At 37.4% G+C, this 20000-nt stretch overlaps 1 protein-coding gene across 3 annotated transcripts in view; it reads left to right on the top strand.

Annotated features, from left to right (window-relative positions):
- The window catches only part of FBXO8 (F-box protein 8), a 318169-nt gene that overhangs the window by 60966 nt on the left and 237203 nt on the right, over window positions 1-20000 (top strand). For all 3 annotated transcript variants that reach the window (XM_053703835.1, XM_053703833.1, XM_053703834.1), the window contains exon 3: window positions 1003-1334. In XM_053703835.1, the coding sequence (XP_053559810.1) occupies window positions 1012-1334 (323 nt within the window). In that variant the 5' untranslated portion in view covers window positions 1003-1011. The remainder of the gene's footprint in view (window positions 1-1002; window positions 1335-20000) is intronic.

Raw genomic sequence — 20000 nt, 5'->3', positions numbered from 1 at the left:
AAGGTATTAAAAATTAAAGTTTGCATGTATAAGCTTTATTATGACATGTAAAAATTGCCTAAATGACACTTTGTCACATCCACTCTCCCATTTTGTTGATGCAAATATTCCAAAATCCAAACTTTTTCTGGTCGCAAGCAGTTTGAATAAAGGGTTTTGTACCTGTAGTAATTTAACTGTATTACTGCAGTGAAATGCATCAGATGGATTTAGAAACTTCTCCTTGTCTCCCTGATGTTGGGTTGGTCCTGTGAGGCTTTCTAATGTACTCCTATTATCATTTTTTCTTTGTTCTCTTAGTATCTTTATTTGAAAAGGCTGGAATGTAAGCTTAGGAGACGGCCCGTTTTTGGTTCAGAACCCTGGGTAGCGCTTGCTTATTGGTGGCTACATTTAGACACCAATCAGCAAAGTGCTACCCAGGTGCTGAACCAAAAATGGGCCGTCTTGTAAGCTTAAATTTAGAAGGTTGCTTAAAATTGCATGCTCTATCTGAATCATTAAAGGGACACTGAACCCAAATTTTTTCTTTCGTGATTCAGATAGAGCATGAAATTTTAAGCAACTTTCTAATTTACTCCTTTTTTTTATCAAATTTTCTTCATTCTCTTGGTATCTTTATTTGAAATGCAAGAATGTAAGTTTAGATGCCGGCCCATTTTTGGTGAACAACCTGGGTTGTTCTTGCTAATTGGTGGATAAATTAATCCACCATTAAAAAAGTGCTGTCCAGAGTACTGAACCAAAAAAAGATGGCAAGAGAACGAAGAAATATTGATATTAGGAGTAAATTAGAAAGTTGCTTAAAATTGCATGCTCTATCTGAATCACGAAAGAAAAAATTTGGGTTCAGTGTCCCTTTAAAGTTTAATTTTGACAAGACTATCCCTTTAAGCATATTTGTATATATTTGTAAAGTTACTTTCATCAAGTGAATTATATTTTACTAAAAATGTTAGCTACATGAATAACCTCTATTTTGTCATTTGTGCTTCCTATTAGGGTAAACAGATGGGTCAAGGACTTTGGAGAGTAGCAAGAAACCAACAATTTCAGAATGACTATATTGAACCCAGCTACCTATCAACAGATAATGGCAGAAGAATAATAGTTAATGATAGCAATATGAACCATCGAAGACATGCACAGGGGGGAATGGACATTTATCATCTACTGAAAGCACGAAAAGTGAAGGATGAACAAGGATTTATCAATCTTGAGAGGTTGCCACCGGAGCTAAGCCTTACCATTTTATCCTATCTCAATGCAACTGACCTATGTCTGGCATCATGTGTTTGGCAAGATCTTGCAAACGATGAAGTGCTTTGGCAAGGGTAAGTGAACTAAGGTTTGTTTAGATCTCTTTAAAATGATAAAAACAGACACATTTATGCATGTCTAATATAAAGAAAAATTAGCAGACAAGAAAAATGTGAGTATGATGTCCTAAGGTACTGGTGTTGGTAAGTATGTATGCTGAAATAGGGGTTAAAATAATCAGCCAGTCCTAAGAGGGTATTGCAATCTGTTTTAGGGCTATAGAGTCCAAGAAAAATGTGCACTAGAATGTTTGTTTTGTGTCTTTGAATGTTATGCTTTATTTCTCCAACATAGGTGTGTCCGGTCCACGGCGTCATCCTTACTTGTGGGATATTCTCTTCCCCAACAGGAAATGGCAAAGAGCCCAGCAAAGCTGGTCACATGATCCCTCCTAGGCTCCGCCTACCCCAGTCATTCTCTTTGCCGTTGTACAGGCAACATCTCCACGGAGATGGCTTAGAGTTTTTTAGTGTTTAACTGTAGTTTTTATTATTCAATCAAGAGTTTGTTATTTTAAAATAGTGCTGGTATGTACTATTTACTCAGAAACAGAAAAGAGATGAAGATTTCTGTTTGTATGAGGAAAATGATTTTAGCACCGTAACTAAAATCCATGGCTGTTCCACACAGGACTGTTGAGAGCAATTAACTTCAGTTGGGGGAACAGTGTGCAGTCTCTTACTGCTTGAGGTATGACACATTCTAACAAGACGATGTAATGCTGGAAGCTGTCATTTTCCCTATGGGATCCGGTAAGCCATGTTTATTAAGATAGTAAATAAGGGCTTCACAAGGGCTTATTAAGACTGTAGACTTTTTCTGGGCTAAATCGATTCATTATTAACACATATTTAGCCTTGAGGAATCATTTAATCTGGGTATTTTGATAAGATTATATCGGCAGGCACTGTTTTAGACACCTTATTCTTTAGGGACTTTCCCTAATCATTGTCAGAGCCTCATTTTCGCGCCGGTATGGCGCACTTGTTTTTGAGAACAATGGCATGCAGCTGCATGTGTGTGGAGCTCTGATACATAGAAAAGTCTTTCTGAAGGCATCATTTGGTATCGTATTCCCCTTTGGGCTTGGTTGGGTCTCAGCAAAGCAGATTCCAGGGACTGTAAAGGGGTTAAATATAAAAACGGCTCCGGTTCCGTTATTTTAAGGGTTAAAGCTTCCAAATTTGGTGTGCAATACTTTTAAGGCTTTAAGACACTGTGGTGAAATTTTGGTGAATTTTGAACAATTCCTTCATACTTTTTCGCAATTGCAGTAATAAAGTGTGTTTAGTTTAAAATTTAAAGTGACAGTAACGGTTTTATTTTAAAACGTTTTTTGTGCTTTGTTATCAAGTTTATGCCTGTTTAACATGTCTGAACTACCAGATAGATTGTGTTCTGACTGTGGGGAAACCAAGGTTCCTTCTCATTTAACTATATGTATTTTATGTCATAAAAAAATTTAGTAAAAATGATGCCCAAGATGATTCCTCAAGTGAGGGGAGTAAGCATGGTACTGCATCATCCCCTCCTTCGTCTACACCAGTCTTGCCCATACAGGAGGCCCCTAGTACATCTAGTGCGCCAATACTCCTTACTATGCAACATTTAACGGCTGTAATGGATAATTCTATCAAAAACATTTTAGCCAATATGCCCACTTATCAGCGAAAGCGCGACTGCTCTGTTTTAGAAAATTCTGTAGAGCATGAGAACGCTGATGATATGGTTTCTGAAGGGCCCCTACACCAGTCTGAGGGGGCCAGGGAGGTTTTGTCTGAGGGAGAAATTTCAGATTCAGGAAACATTTCTCAACAAGCTGAACCTGATGTGATTACTTTTAAATTTAAGTTGGAACATCTCCGCGCTCTGCTTAAGGAGGTGTTATCCAATTTGGATGATTGTGATTATCTGGTCATTCCAGAACCACTATGTAAAATGGAAAAGTTCTTAGAGGCCCCGGGGCCCCCCGAAGCTTTTCCTATATCCAAGCGGGTGGCGTACATTGTTAGTAAAGAATGGGACAGGCCCGGTATACCTTTAGTACCTCCCCCCATATTTATAAAATTGTTTTCCTATAGTCGACCCCAGAAAGGACTGATGGCAGACAGTCCCCAAGGTCGAGGGGGCGGTTTCTACTCTACACAAGCGCGCCACTATACCCATAGAAGATAGTTGTGCTTTCCAAGATCCTATGGATAAAAAATTAGAAGGTCTGCTAAAGATGTTTGTTCAGCAAGGTTCCCTTCTACAACCAATTGCATGCATTGTCCCTGTCACTGCAGCCGCGTGTTTCTAGTTTGATGAGCTAGGAAAGGCGATTATTAGTAATTCTTCTTCTTATGAGGAGATTATGGACAGAATTCGTGCTCTTAAATTGGCTAATTCTTTCACCCTAGACGCCACCTTGCAATTGGCTAGGTTAGCGGCGAAAAAATTCTGGGTTTGCTATTGTGGCGCAGAGCGCTTTGGTTAAAATCTTGGGCAGCGGATGCGTCTTCCAAGAACAAATTGCTTGACATTCCTTTCAAGGGGAAAACACTCTTTGGCCCTGACTTGAAAGAGATTATCTCTGATATCACTGGGGGCAAGGGCCACGCCCTTCCTCAGGATAGGTCTTTTCAAGACCAAAAATAAACCTAAGTTTCGTCCCTTTCGCAGAAACGGATCAGCCCCAAGGGCTACGTCCTCTAAGCAGGAAGGTAATACTTCTCAAGCCAATCCAGCCTGGAGACCTATGCAAGGCTGGAACAAAGGAAAGCAGGCCAGGAAACCTGCCACTGCTACCAAGACAGCATGAAATGCGGGCCCCCGATCCGGGACCGGATCTGGTGGGGGGCAGACTCTCTCTCTTCGCTCAGGCTGGGGCAAGAGATGTTCTGGATCCTTGGGCGCTAGAAATAGTCTCCCAAGGTTATTCTCTGGAGTTCAAGGGGCTTCCTCCAAGGGGGAGGTTCCACAGGTCTCAGTTGTCTTCAGACCACATAAGAAGACAGGCATTCTTACATTGGGTAGAAGACCTGCTAAAAATGGGAGTGATTCATCCTGTTCCATTAGGAGAACAAGGGATGGGGTTCTACTCCAATCTGTTCATAGTTCCCAAAAAAGAGGGAACGTTCAGACCAATCTTAGATCTCAAGATCTTGAACAAGTTTCTCAAGGTTCCATCGTTCAAGATGGAAACCATTCGAACACTTCTTCCTTCCATCCAGGAAGGTCAATTCATGACCAAGGTGGATTTCAAGGATGCGTATCTACATATTCCTATCCACAAGGAACATCATCGGTTCCTAAGGTTCGCATTCCTGGACAAGCATTTCCAGTTCGTGGCGTTTTCTTTCGGATTAGCCACTGCTCCTAGGATTTTCTCATAGGTACTAGGGTCCCTTCTGGCGGTGCTAAGACCAAGGGGCATTGCTGTAGTACCTTACTTGGACGACATTCTGATTCGAGCGTCGTCCCTTCCTCAAGTAAAGGCTCACACGGACATTGTCCTGGCCTTTCTCAGATCTCACGGATGGAAAGTGAACGTGGAAAAGAGTTCTCTATCTCCGTCAACGAGGGTTCCCTTCTTGGGAACTATAATAGACTCCTTAGAAATGAGGATTTTTCTGACAGAAGCCAGAAAAACAAAACTTCTAGACTCTTGTCGGATACTTCATTCCGTTCCTCTTCCTTCCATAGCGCAGTGCATGGAAGTGATAGGTTTGATGGTAGCGGCAATGGACATAGTTCCTTTTGTGCGCATTCATCTAAGACCATTACAACTGTTCATGCTCAGTCAGTGGAATGGGGACTATTCAGACTTGTCTCCGAAGATACAAGTAAATCAGAGGACCAGAGACTCATTCCGTTGGTGGCTGTCCCTGGACAACCTGTCACAAGGGATGACCTTCCGCAGACCAGAGTGGGTCATTGTCACGACCGACGCCAGTCTGATGGGCTGGGGCGCGGTCTGGGGATCCCTGAAAGCTCAGGGTCTTTGGTCTCGGGTAGAATCTCTTCTACCGATAAATATTCTGGAACTGAGAGCGATATTCAATGCTCTCAAAGCTTGGCCTCAGCTAGCGAGGGCCAAGTTCATACATCAACCATCAGGGGGGAACAAGGAGTTCCCTAGCGATGGAAGAAGTGACCAAAATCATTCTATGGGCGGAGTCTCACTCCTGCCACCTGTCTGCTATCCACATCCCAGGAGTGGAAAATTGGGAAGCGGATTTTCTGAGTCGTCAGACATTGCATCCGGGGGAGTGGGAACTCCATCCGGAAATCTTTGCCCAAGTCACTCAACCGTGGGGCATTCCAGACATGGATCTGATGGCCTCTCGTCAGAACTTCAGAGTTCCTTACTACGGGTACAGATCCAGGGATCCCAAGGCGGCTCTAGTGGATGCACTAGTAGCACCTTGGACCTTCAAACTAGCTTATGTGTTCCCGCCGTTTCCTCTCATCCCCAGGCTGGTAGCCAGGATCAATCAGGAGAGGGCGTCGGTGATTTTGATAGCTCCTGCGTGGCCACGCAGGACTTGGTATGCAGATCTGGTGAATATGTCATCGGCTCCACCATGGAAGCTACCTTTGAGACGAGACCTTCTTGTTCTAGGTCCGTTCGACCCACTCCAGCTGACTGCTTGGAGATTGAACGCTTGATTTTATCAAAGCGAGGGTTCTCAGATTCTGTTATTAATACTCTTGTTCAGGCCTGAAAGCCTGTAACCAGAAAAATTACCACATAATTTGGTATATCTGTTGGTGTGAATCTGCAGGATTCCCTTGGGACAAGGTTAAGATTCCTAAGAGTCTATCCTTCCTTCGAGAAGGATTGGAAAAAGGATTATCTGCAAGTTCCTTGATGGGACAGATTTCTGCCTTGTCTGTGTTACTTCACAAAAAGCTGGCAGCTGTGCCAGATGTTCTAGCCTTTGTTCAGGCTCTGGTTAGAATCAAGCCTGTTTACAAAATTTTGACTCCTCCTTGGAGTCTCAACCTAGTTCTTTCAGTTCTTCAGGGGGTTCCGTTTGAACCCTTACATTCCGTTGATATTAAGTTATTATCTTGGAAAGTTTTGTTTTTGGTTGCAATTTCTTCTGCTAGAAGAGTTTCAGAATTATCTGCTCTGCAGTGTTCTTCTCCTTATCTGGTGTTCCATGCAGATAAGGTGGTTTTGCGTACTAAACCTGGTTTTCTTCCAAAAGTTGTTTCTAACAAAAACATTAACCAGGAGATAGTTGTGCCTTCTTTGTGTCCTAATCCAGTTTCAAAGAAGGAACGTTTGTTGCACAACTTGGATGTAGTTCGTGCTCTCAAATTTTACTTAGCAGCTACTAAGGATTTCAGACAAACTTTGTCTTTGTTTGTTGTTTATTCTGGTAAACGGAGAGGTCAAAAAAGCAACTTCTACCTCTCTCTCCTTCTGGATTAAAAGCATTATCCGATTGGCTTATGAGACTGCCGGACGGCAGCCTCCTGAAAGAATCACAGCTCACTCCACTAGGGCTGTGGCTTCCACATGGGCCTTCAAGAACGAGGCTTCTGTTGATCAGATATGTAAGGCAGCGACTTGGTCTTCACTGCACACTTTTTCTAAATTTTACAAATTTGATACTTTTGCTTCTTCTGAGGCTATTTTTGGGAGAAAGGTTTTGCAAGCCGTGGTGCCTTCCATTTAGGTGACCTGATTTGCTCCCTCCCTTCATCCGTGTCCTAAAGCTTTGGTATTGGTTCCCACAAGTAAGGATGACGCCGTGGACCGGACACACCTATGTTGGAGAAAACAGAATTTATGTTTACCTGATAAATTACTTTCTCCAACGGTGTGTCCGGTCCACGGCCCGCCCTGGTTTTTTTAATCAGGTCTGATAATTTATTTTCTTTAACTACAGTCACCACGGTAACATATGGTTTCTCCTATGCAAATATTCCTCCTTAACGTCGGTCGAATGACTGGGGTAGGCGGAGCCTAGGAGGGATCATGTGACCAGCTTTGCTGGGCTCTTTGCCATTTCCTGTTGGGGAAGAGAATATCCCACAAGTAAGGATGACGCCGTGGACCGGACACACCGTTGGAGAAAGTAATTTATCAGGTAAACATAAATTCTGTTTTTTTATTTCTGCCGCTATGCATTTTTGGTATTTTAACCCCTTCTCTATTGGGAATTTCAGGAAAAAAACTTGCCCAAAATACCGGAGAATTTTCTTTCTTGGTGGTAAGATGCTAAACCAACAATGGGCCAGTTTTTAAGCTTACATTTTTTGCTTTTCAAATAAAGATACAAAAAGATTGAAGACACATTAATAATTGGAAGTAAATATAGAAAGTTGCTAGCATACAAAAATAGGAAAGAAGGTAGAAAGCACCCTCAGGATTTTCCAAAATGTATTGTGATGTTTGGGGATCAAATGTTACCCCTTCTTCTGAATGAAAAATAAATTATATATATATATTATTTGTATTTCTGGATGTGTTTGTAGGTAGTTGCGCCTAAAGGTGGAAAGAGGCTTAGTAGACAGGGGCACTGAGAATAAGTCTGATGAATGCTGCTGTTAGGGGTATCCCGCTTCCTCCAAAGTGAGATGAAGTGTTTGTGGTTTGTAGAGATGGTGTTTCTAACAGCGCTTACAAGAGAGGTTCCTCATGTGCATATATGGGTACAAAGAGATAAATGCATCTTCAATGAGTACAATTATGTAATCAACAATAGCAGACGATGTAATAAATCGCTCACTTGTAAAATCACAGGAACCAGTGATCAACGGCGTAGAATCCTTTAAGTGGATGTGGTTTCAAATATGAAGTTAACTAACTTATAAACAAGAGAGGACTTTCGCAAAGACAGTCAGAAGAGGACTGTATTTGTAGGACACCCCTTAATCTAATTCCGCTCCATATAATTGGATGGAGGGACATGTGATGGGGTGCTCCAATTTGATATGAGCTGATAAATGTTTAATAATATTATATAACAGGATAAAAAAAATATATAATTTTATTATTGTATTAAAAATGTGTAAATGTGTATAATAATGTGTTAAAAATATGAAAATATATAAATATGTATAATAAAAGGATGTGTAATAATATTTTTATTTTATTTTTTTTTAAACGGATGATTAAAATTCGTATACTGCTTGTCATGTATTAAAAACAATAGATGCAAAAAAGACTGTAATCAATATGTTAGTATCCAATGTGAAAGTAATAAAACCACGACTTTATATGAAAGGAGCAATAACTCAAAGAGCAACAAAAGTAATATGAACCAAATGTAAATATTTATAACACTGTTTAATATAAAAAATAGAAGTGCGTAATAAAGATCACTGACTCAGCAGTTAGTAATGAGGCAAATGCTTATAACACCTTCAATACAACGTAAATACCTCAGAGCATTGAGTGTCTGATCCGAATTCACTTGTAGAGTGAAGAACGGTTAGAACACTTACTATGTAAAGTGACTGTAGAGTAGAAAATCGCTAGTGTCCTATAGTGTAGATGGATATCCGGAAATTACGTCATGAATTTTAATCATCCATTTTTTTATTTTATGTTTATTACACATCCTTTTATTATACATATTTATATATTTTCATATTTTTAACACATTATACACATTTTTAATACAATAATAAAATTATATATTTTTTTATCCTGTTACATTTGTTATTAAATATTATTAAACATTTATCAGCTCATATCAAATTGGAGCACCCCATCGCGTGTCCCTCCATCCAATTATATAGAGTGGAATTAGATTAAGGGGTGTCCTACAAATACAGTCCTCTTTTGACTATCTTTGCGAAAGTCCCTCTTGTTTATAAGTTATGACGTTAACTATTTGAAACCACATCCACTTAAAGGATTCTACGCCGTTGATCACCGGTTCCTGTGATTTTACAAGTGATTTATTACATCGTCTGCTATTGTTGATTACATAATTGTACTCATTGGTGATACATTTATCTCTTTGTACCCATATATGCACATGAGGAACTTCACTTGTAAGCATCTCTACAAACTATATATATATATATATTATATATATATATATATATATATATATATATATATATATATATATATATATATATATATAGTGTGTGTGTGTAAATATATATATATATATATATATATATATATATATATATATATATATATATATATATATATATATATAGTGTGTGTGTGTGTGTGTAAATATATATATATATATATATATATATATATATATAGTGTGTGTGTATATATGTATATATATATATATATATATATATTTGTCCTTTTTAAGCTTTTGGAATAAAGTTTGTTTTTTGCTTTTTACTTTGCTGCCTGGAATCCTTCATTGCTCTTACAGTGCTTTTTAATGCGCTTTCATAATAACTTTCCTCTCTATCAGAGCGCCTTCTCTGCATCTTGCATACTATATATATATATATATATATATATATATATATATATATATATATATATATATATATATATACAGTATATATATATATATATGTGTATATTTATATATGTGTGTGTGTGTGTATATATATATATATATATATATATATATATATAATGAGAACTAGCGCTGTGATGGGCAGCAAATTGAAATGTATATGAATATGTACATATATATTACATATATATATTTGTGTTTATGTATGTGTGTGTGTATATATACATATTAATACATAAAACACCCTACACCCACCAACTTTAACCCCTAAAAACTGCATCATGCAGTTTAAAAAAAAAATGAATAAAGGTGCTAATATTATTTTTTATTTTAGAAAATGCACTACACACTTTATTTTGGGGGCAATTGGGGCACATTTAGAAAATCAACCAAAGATGTCTGGTTATTTATTGCACGCATGTAGCCAGGCGAATTTGCCCGTTTAAGGTCATGCGATAAATTAGCGCTCCACTTATAATCTATTCCTGAGTGAGCCAATAACCAACCAATCAGCAGCTATCTAGAGGATAGCTGCTCCGGAGCCTACCTAGGTATGCTTAACAATTAAGGATTCTAGCAAATTGAAAAGTTGTTTAAAATTGCATGCTCAACGTTAATCATGAAAGTTTTTAATTTTGACTTTACTGTCTCTAACACACAAACAAGAAGCCAAGATCAAATCAGTGATATGTTTTTTACTTAGACACAGCAACCGAAAAACACATGAGCACAAATGGAATATTGCTTTAGCCAAATGGTAATGTAAATTTTTGATGATTAATAATACATTTGTGCTGAAGGAACACTGCATTTACCCATAATTTCATAACTTTTGTCATCTCTGTAAGGATAATATCCTGCCATACAAACGTTTTTTTTAAATAATTCTAACTTGTAAATTAAAATAAAGAATTGTTTTAAATAATGTTTAGGTGATCGAGTGATTAATACAAATGACTTTGGAATACTGAAATTGTACTTAATAGTATTATTTTTTTTATTTAAAAGGACAACAAATTTAAAAATAAATTTGCACGATTCAGGTAGAGCACACCATTTTAAACTTCTATTATCAATTTTGCTTCAATATCTTGGTATTCTTTGTTAAATATTAATTCTAGGTAAGCTCAGGAGCATGCATGTGTCCTTAACCATCCGGCAGCAGTATTTGTAACAATGTTTATAGCAATATTATAAAGCGTTGCAAACTCCGCTGCCCTAGAGTGTCTGTATCATTCTATAGCACCCGTTTTTCTATTTTAAAAGTATAGATTACTCCAGTGTTTCTCAACACTGAATAGCTGAACTAGAACACAGTTAAAATAATCATCTGATGGGTGAGAGCAGGTTCGTAACCATGTTTACTGGTCAGTGTGAACTAAAGTGCAGTTAATGTTTTTACAATCTATTTAATACCTAGAAGTGGGGGGAAATTACAATTTGCCTTCTGGTATGGAATTGTTTGACACCATTGGTTTAGGATAATTCCTGTGAAATTATTTATAGCACTTAAAGTGAATGTAAATCCTAGCGTTTTACAAACTCTAGGATTGACTTTTGAAACAAATAAAGGGGACTTTCATTCATGAAGTATAAGATACTTCATGTAGAAAGTTATTTTATTTGATTAAATCGATCGCCCCTCTTAGCTGCTACAGCAGCCCACGGCTAAAAAATTTTTTTGCTAAGAGGTGACGTTTTCACCTCTAAGCCAATAGCCGTGTGGTAAATCCGGCTTGGCACCCATGGGAGCCGGATTTACCGCACTGCTATTGTCCAAGAGGTTTAAAACATCACCTCTTAGCAAAAAAAATTTTTAGCCGTGGGCTGCTGTAGCGGCTAAAAACGGCGATCGGTTAAAACAAATAAAGGAGCTTTCTACATGAAGTATCTTATACTTCATGAATGAAAGTCCCCTTTATTTGTTTCAATAGTAAATCCTAGCGTTTGTAAAACTCTAGGATTTACTTTCACTTTAATGACCAGCTGAATCATCCCACTGCAACATTGTTATATTGTTTCAGTTTGAAACGTGTCAGGATATTGTAATAACTGGTTTATTAAAATCCTTGAGGTATAGATATGAAAAGTCATACCAACTGAGCAACATTTTCAGGAACTACATTATCATAATAAAGATTCCGAAAAATGAGGATAACTAGTAAGCAGTCAATTCAAATTGTGTATCATATCAATGCTATTATATTCAACACAAAAGTCAAACAATGGGGTCGAACACAATCCTTTAGATTTATGTATCTAATGATTTAGCTACAAAATCACCATAAACTAAAGTATTGTGATCTACCCCAATGCTGGTTAATTGTTCATAATTAATTAAAGTGCCTAGTGATACTGGAATGTTTGCCATCATTTTTTTTTTCATATTTTAAGTGCTTTCTCGCCCTACTGAATTCTCTTGAGTTCTCGCCCGCATATTCTAAATTGCAAAGTTTGCATTCCAATATGTACAACACCCAATTGGTCCTACAATGACTTTTTTTTTTTTTTAAATTCACAGAAATACACACATTCTTTAAAGGGATATTTGATGTCAAAGTTAAAACATTCATGATTTAAATAAAGCATACAGTTTTAATAAAGTTCCAGTTTACATCTGTTATCAAATATACTGGAATGCTTTGTTGACAGATTCTTTCCTTAAGAGCATCTGTGGTAGGTCCCAGATTTATGTGTGTCCTGTGCACTATATGGTAGCACTGTTGCATGTAGTGATCAGACGTGCCTGCTCCTGAGCCTTCCTCAATATGCTCTCATGTAAAGAGAGTCTTTGCATGAGGGATATTAATGAGCACTATTTGGTAATATAACAGGTACCTACAGATTACAGTGGCTAAAATCCATATAGATATATATATATATATTTTTTTAGAGGTTCCCATATTTTGCAATAGAAGATATATACTAATAAATACTTTCGGCGAGATTACGAGTTCTGCGTTAGCCTTAAAAAGCAGTGTTAAGGGGACCTAACGCTGCTTTTTATCTAACGCTGGTATTAAATGTATAAAGCTCTTAACTGCTGTGCTATAAAGTACACTAACACCCATAAACTACCTATTAACCCATAAACCGAGGCCCCCCCACATCGCAAACACTATAATAAAAATTTTTAACCCATAATCTCCCGCTCCGGACACTGCCGCAACCTACATTATACCTATGAACCCCTAATCTTCTGCCCCTAACATCGCAGACACCTATATTATATTTATTACCCTCTAATCTGCCCCCCCCCAACGTCGCCACCACCTACCTACAATTATTAACCCCTCATCTGCAGACCGGACCTCGCCGCCACTATAATAAATGTATTAACCCCTAAACCGCCGCAGTCCCGCCTCGCAAACACTATAATAAATTTTATTAACCCCTAATCTGCCCTCCCTAACATCGCCGCAACCTACCTACAATTATTAACTCCTAATCTCCAACGTCGCCGCTACTATAATAAAGTTATTAACCCCTAAACCTAAGTCTAACCCTAACACCCCCCTAACTTAAATATAATTTAAATTAAACGAAATAAATTTACTATCATTAAATAAATTAATTATATTTAAAACTACTTACCTATAAAATAAACCCTAATATAGCTACAATATAACTAATTACATTAGTTACATTGTAGCTATTTTAGGATTTATATTTATTTTACAGGCAACTTTGTATTTATTTTAACTAGGTACAATAGCTATTAAATAGTTAATAACTATTTAATAGCTACCTAGTTAAAATAATTACAAAATTACCTGTAAAATAAATCCTAACCTAAGTTACACATACACCTAACTGTACACTATCAATAAATAAATTAAACTACAATTAGCTAAACTAAAATACAATTAAATAAACTAAACTATAGTACAAAAACAAACACTAAATTACAAAAAAAAAAGAATTACAAGAAGTTTAATCTAATTACACCTAATCTAAGCCCCCTAATAAAATAAAAAAGCCCCCCAAAATAATAAAATGCCCTACCCTATCCTAAATTAAAAAGTAATCAGCTCTTTTACCAGCCCTTTAAAGGGCTTTTTGCGGGGCATTGCCCCAAAGTAATCAGCTCTTTTACCTGTAAATAAAAATACAACCCCCCCCCCAACATTACAACCCACCACCCACATACCCCTACTCTAAAACCCACCCGATCCCCCTTAAAAAAACCTAACGCTACCCCCCCCTGAAGATCACCCTACCTGGAGCCGTGTTCACCCAGCCGGGCACCGATGGGCCAGAAGTGGACATCCGGAGCGGCAGAAGTCTTCATCCGATCGGGGCAGAAGAGGTCCTCCAAGCGGCAGATGTCTTCATCCAAGCGGCATCTTCAATCAACCGGAGTGGAGCAGAGCCATCTTGAATCCATCCGACGTGGAGCCATGCTCTTCGTACAAAGTCCTAAATCCGAATGAAGGTTCCTTTAAATGACGTCATCCAAGATGGCCTCCCTCGAATTCCGATTGGCTGATAGTATTCTATCAGCCAATCGGAATTAAGGTAGGAAAAATCTGATTGGATGAGCCAATAGAATGCGAGGTCAATTCTATTGGCTCATCCAATCAGCCAATCGGATTGAAGTTCAATCCGATTGACTGATTAAATCAACCAATCGGAGTTTTTCTACCTTAATTCAGATTGGCTGATAGAATCCTATCAGCCAATCGGAATTCGAGGGACGCCATCTTGGATGATGTCATTTACGGGAACCTTAATTCGGACTTAGGACATCGTACGAAGAGGATGGCTCCGCTTCTGATGGATTCAAGATGGCTCCGCTCCGGTTGATTGAAGATGCCGCTTGGATGAAGACATCTGCCGCTTGGAGGACCTCTTCTGCCCCGATCGGTTGAAGAATTCTGCCGCTCCGGATGTCCACTTCTGGCCCATCGGTGCCCGGCTGGGTGAACACGGCTCCAGGTAGGGTGATCTTCAGGGGGGGGTAGTGTTAGGTTTTTTCAGGGGCATCAGGTGTTTTTTAGAGTAGGGGTATTTGGGTGGTGGGTTGTAATGTTGGGGGGGATTGTATTTTTATTTACAGGTAAAAGAGCTGATTACTTTTGGGGCAATGCCCCGCAAAAAGCCCTTTTAAGGGCTGGTAAAAGAGCTGATTACTTTTTAATTTAGTTTAGGGTAGGGAATTTTATTATTATGGGGGGCTTTATTTTATTAGGGGGCTTAGATTAGGTGTAATTAGATTAAAATTCTTGTAATTTAATTTAATGTAATTTAATTTAGTGTTTGTTTTTGTACTATAGTTTAGTTTATTTAATTGTATTTTAGTTTAGCTAATTGTAGTTTAATTTATTTAATTAATTTATTGATAGTGTACTATTAGATGTATTTGTAACTTAGGTTAGGATTTATTTTACAGGTAATTTTGTAATTATTTTAACTAGGTAGCTATTAAATAGTTATTAACTATTTAATAGCTATTGTACCTAGTTAAAATAAATACAAAGTTGCCTGTAAAATAAATATAAATCCTAAAATAGCTACAATGTAACTATTAGTTATATTGTAGCTATATTAGGGTTTATTTTATGGGTAAGTATTAAGTTTTAAATAGAATTAATTTATTTATTGATAGTAAATTTATTTCGTTTCATTTAAATTATATTTAAAGGGACAGTCTACACCAGAATTTGTATTGTTTTAAAAGATAGATAATCCCTTTATTACCCATTTCCCAGTTTTGCATAACCAACCCAGTTATAATAATATACTTTTAACCTCTGTGATTATCTTGTATCTAAGCCTCTGCAAACTGCCCCTTTTTCAGTTCTTTTGACAGACTTGCAGTCTAGCCAATCAGTGCCTGCTCCCAGATAACTGCTCGTGCACGAGCACAGTGTTATCTATATGAAATACGTGAACTAACACCCTCTAGTGGTTAAAAACTGTTAAAATGCAATCTGAAAGAGGTGGGCTTCAAGGTCTAAGAAATTAGCATATGAACCTCCTAGGCTAAGCTTTCAACTAAGAATACCAAGAGAACAAGGCAAAATTGGTGATAAAAGTAAATTGGAAAATTGTTTAAAATTACATACTCTATCTGAATCATGAAAGTTTATTTTGGCCTAGACTGTCCCTTTAAGTTAGGGGGTGTTAGGGTTAGACTTAGGTTTAGGGGTTAATAATTTTATTATAGTAGCGGCGGCGTTGGGGGCGGCAGATTAGGAGTTAATAATTGTAGATAGGTGGCGGCGATGTTATGGAGGGCAGATTAGGGGTTAATAAAATTTATTACAGTGTTTGTGAGGCGGGACTGCGGCGGTTTAGGGGTTAATACATTTATTATAGTGGCGGCGAGGTCTGGTCGGCAGATTAGGGGTTAATAATTTTAGGTAGGTGGCGACGTTGGGGGGGGCAGATTAGGTGGTAATAAATATAATATAGGTGTCGGCGATGTTAGGGGCAGCAGATTAGGGGTTCATAGGGATAATGTAGGTTGCGGCGGTGTCCGGAGCGGAAGATTACGGATTAATAATGAAATGCAGGTGTTAGCGATAGCGGGGGCGGCAGATTAGGGGTTAATAAGTGTAAGGTTAGGGGTGTTTAGACTCAGGGTTCATGTTAGGGTGTTAGGTGTAGACTTAGAAAGTGTTTCCCCATAGGAAACAATGGGGCTGCGTTAGGAGCTGAACGCTGCTTTTTTGCAGGTGTTAGGTTTATTTTCAGCCAGCTCAGCCCCATTGTTTCCTATGGGGATATCGTGCACGAGCTCGTTTTTCCAGCTTACCGCTACCGTAGGCAACGCTGGTATTGAGAGTTGAAGGGAAGCTAAATTATGCTCAACACTCCCTTTTCTGAGGCTAACGCAGCCATTTAGACGACTCGTAATACCAGCGTTAGCTTAAGGGTGTGCTGGGAAAAAAAAACCTTGTTAGCACCGCTGGTCTTTACCAACAGAACTCGTAATCTACGCGTTTGTTTCCAGTGCAAGACATTGCATGCTCGCTCTGACTAGAATTGATTACATTTATGATCAAGCTTTTCCAATGAGCAGTGTGTTTGTGTGTGTGTGTGTGTGTGTGTATGTATGTGTGTATATGTATGTATGTGTGTGTGTGTATGTATGTGTAATATATATATATATATAATGTATATATGTATATGTATGTATAAAATACAAAAAATAGAATATAATATACAGTACAAGGTGAAAAATGAACACTTAAAACTAAACCAAGAACTGATACTCTCCTTTTAGATAAGACCGCAGCCTTCTTACAGTCTCTCCTCTGTGACTGTCTTGATCAAATGGCAATAGAAAAGTAGATGGCACTGGTCTGTGGAGTAATATTTCTCTAAATGATGAAGAGAAAAAAGGGCTTAAGGTGTATGTAAATACCGATGAATATAAGTGCAGTATACTCGCTCCATATAATGTAGGAGTTCAGCTGCGATGTGATGTATTTCTAGGCAATGGAAGTCCCCAGAGCAAATATGAGGTATTCAGGATATATCCTGAACTGGTGGGTAGGTCTGTAACTGAATAAAGACTCAAATTGACCAAAAGTTGTCCAGTGCATAAAGAAAAAACAAAGTAGTACCTTACTCCATATAAAGGAGAATCCGGCTTGTCACAGCAGAGAAGAATACCAAACGTCTTCCAACTATGTTAAAAAGATATATTTATTGGCTCAACGCGTTTCAACTTATAACAAGTCTTCCTCAAGAGCAGAATAAAATTAGTAAAAGCAGGTAATTGGGTATAGTTGCTGTGTTCACAAGCCGGTTTATATACAGAGGTGATGCTATCCAATTTCCTGTATGAAACAGGAAGTTGGATTTACAATATATACTGTGTTAAAAAATAAATAAAACAATAATAAGAACTGGTGGCAGACTATTTACATCATACAGACAATATAGAATCTCAAATGCCGCATTTTCAAAATTCTCCGTAAATTTATAATAAAAAAAGATAGTCTGGCATCAATTCCGTTTTTCAACCAATCAGAAGAAGTATTCATTAAATTGTCCAATCCGAGATGATTCGAAAAAACAGTCCTCAAACGAGTAGATTGCGGTGTGTAAGTTCCATTTCAGGTCCGGAATAAGATCACGTGCGTGGAGTAGCCAATCCGTATGTAGTTGTGAAATGAGAGGAGCGGCCTTTTCGTATAGAGTTTACAGATTATGAGAGTGTTAATGATACGTCCATACTGGTGAGAGGAGGGTCTTATGACGTAGGTGTACTCTGTCTGTTATCGGATTGAAATACAATTGCATATTCTAAAGAAAAAGCGAAAAAAGAAAAAGTGAACAGTATTTGTTTTCACTCATGTTTTTATCATGCAGTATTATGCCCTTTCACAATTGTGGTACGCTTGTGGTTTTAAATTTGTGATACATGTTATATACTGTGGTCATGAGAGAAAACTTTAAAAGAATAAAATAAAAATAAACATAGCAAATGACATTACTAATGTCGCAAACATTAATATAGTTTATATTGTTTAGTTAACCATTGAAAAACATTAATTATACAAATTGAACAATGATACAGTTTGAATTCCTTGAAAAAACATTAGTTATGCAATTATGGAGTGAGTATACTGCACTTAAATTCATCGGTATTTACATACACCTTAAGCCCTTTTTTCTCTTCATCATTTAGAGAAATATTACTCCACAGACCAGCGCCATCTACTTTTCTATTGCCATTTGATCAAGACAGTCACAGAGGAGAGACTGTAAGAAGGCTGCGGTCTTATCTAAAAGGAGAGTATCAGTTCTTGGTTTAGTTTTAAGTGTTCATTTTTCACCTTGTACTGTATATTTATATTCTATTTTTTGTATTTTGTATTGTTTTATCTCCCATATGTCCAGGAACACTCTTAATGATTGGAGGGCAGCACGACTAAACAGATATAATAATAATAATTTCAAAGATAACCAATCAAAAGTCCCTAATTGGGAAGCCATTATAAACAAATTACAGAAACTTTATTCTAAAGAAACCAAGAAATGGTGGGAAACCACCTTTCTAAGTAGGTATCGTAATGAAAACATTGTACCTAGAAGTTTAAGAGTATATAAAGTACCAGCTTTTGGAACCAATGATAAAGAATTTTTGGATAAATGGAATGCAGCTTTACATAAATGTTCTACTGAACTGGTGAGCTTACTCTATGAATATCAAGATATTAATTTAAAACTCATAGAAAAAGAAATTACAGCTCTTGAAATTGAATTAGAACCTTACTTCTCAAATAAAGCCTGTTGTGAAAAGTTTGAGGATATCAAAAAAAGAGCAAAATAGATAAGGATGATTTTACTAATGGAACACAATATGTACAATTACAATTAAGTAATACAAATTCACATACACAAATAAATAATAAATCCACCAATGGTTTTTCAAATAGAGGGAGATTACACTCTAGCACATAACCATGGGAAAGATCCAGAAATCATTCATATACAAACATACATGCAAGAAACTCATACCAACAAAGAGACAATGACTCTTATTATACACAATATAAAGAAGAACCATCTCACCATTTCCAAACTAGGCCTAATTTTTCAAATCATTCATACAACAAAAGAGAGAATCATAGGAACACAAGAGAAAATCATAAGGATAGCTATGATACAAGAAATGCTAGAAATCATTATGAACCACATAATCAACATCAACAAAATGGATACTATAATACGGATAATTCAGAACATAGCCATCCTTTTCAAAATCAATCCAATCGAGACAGACACAAAACAGAATCCACACACACCCCTGGTCACCAGAATTGGTTTCACCCAAACAGATATTCACCAATCAGAACAGACAGTCCAAACCATTGTCATGTACAACAGTCAGACAGATCCAACCAAAAGAAAAGGGAGCGAACACCAGAACACACAGGGGAGGGAGAGGAGGCAGGAGAAAGACAGACGGAGACAAATGGAATAGGAGTTTATAACTTATCAAGTAAAATAATTTCAGAGGAAGAAAAACAAATTCTAGCCAAAGGCCTTAAATTCATTCCCACACAAGGGGTAAATACTTTTCAATTGTTTATTGATGCACAAAAATTCCTTAGAAATTTAACAATAAAACGTTTTTTGCTAAAAAAGAAATGATCAGCTATAATCCACCAGAACCCAGATCTAAATTTAAAAACCCATCCAACTTCTATCGAAGTCGCTGTAAGGGGTCCAGCATAGATGTTTTTGGTAAACTCGTTTTGAAAGACATAGAAAATA

Source organism: Bombina bombina, chromosome 2, assembly GCF_027579735.1.
Source record: "Bombina bombina isolate aBomBom1 chromosome 2, aBomBom1.pri, whole genome shotgun sequence".
In the NCBI taxonomy this organism is placed as follows: Eukaryota; Metazoa; Chordata; class Amphibia; order Anura; family Bombinatoridae; genus Bombina; species Bombina bombina.
Note: the sequence above shows the minus strand (reverse complement) of the source record. Positions and strands in the feature narration are given on the sequence as shown.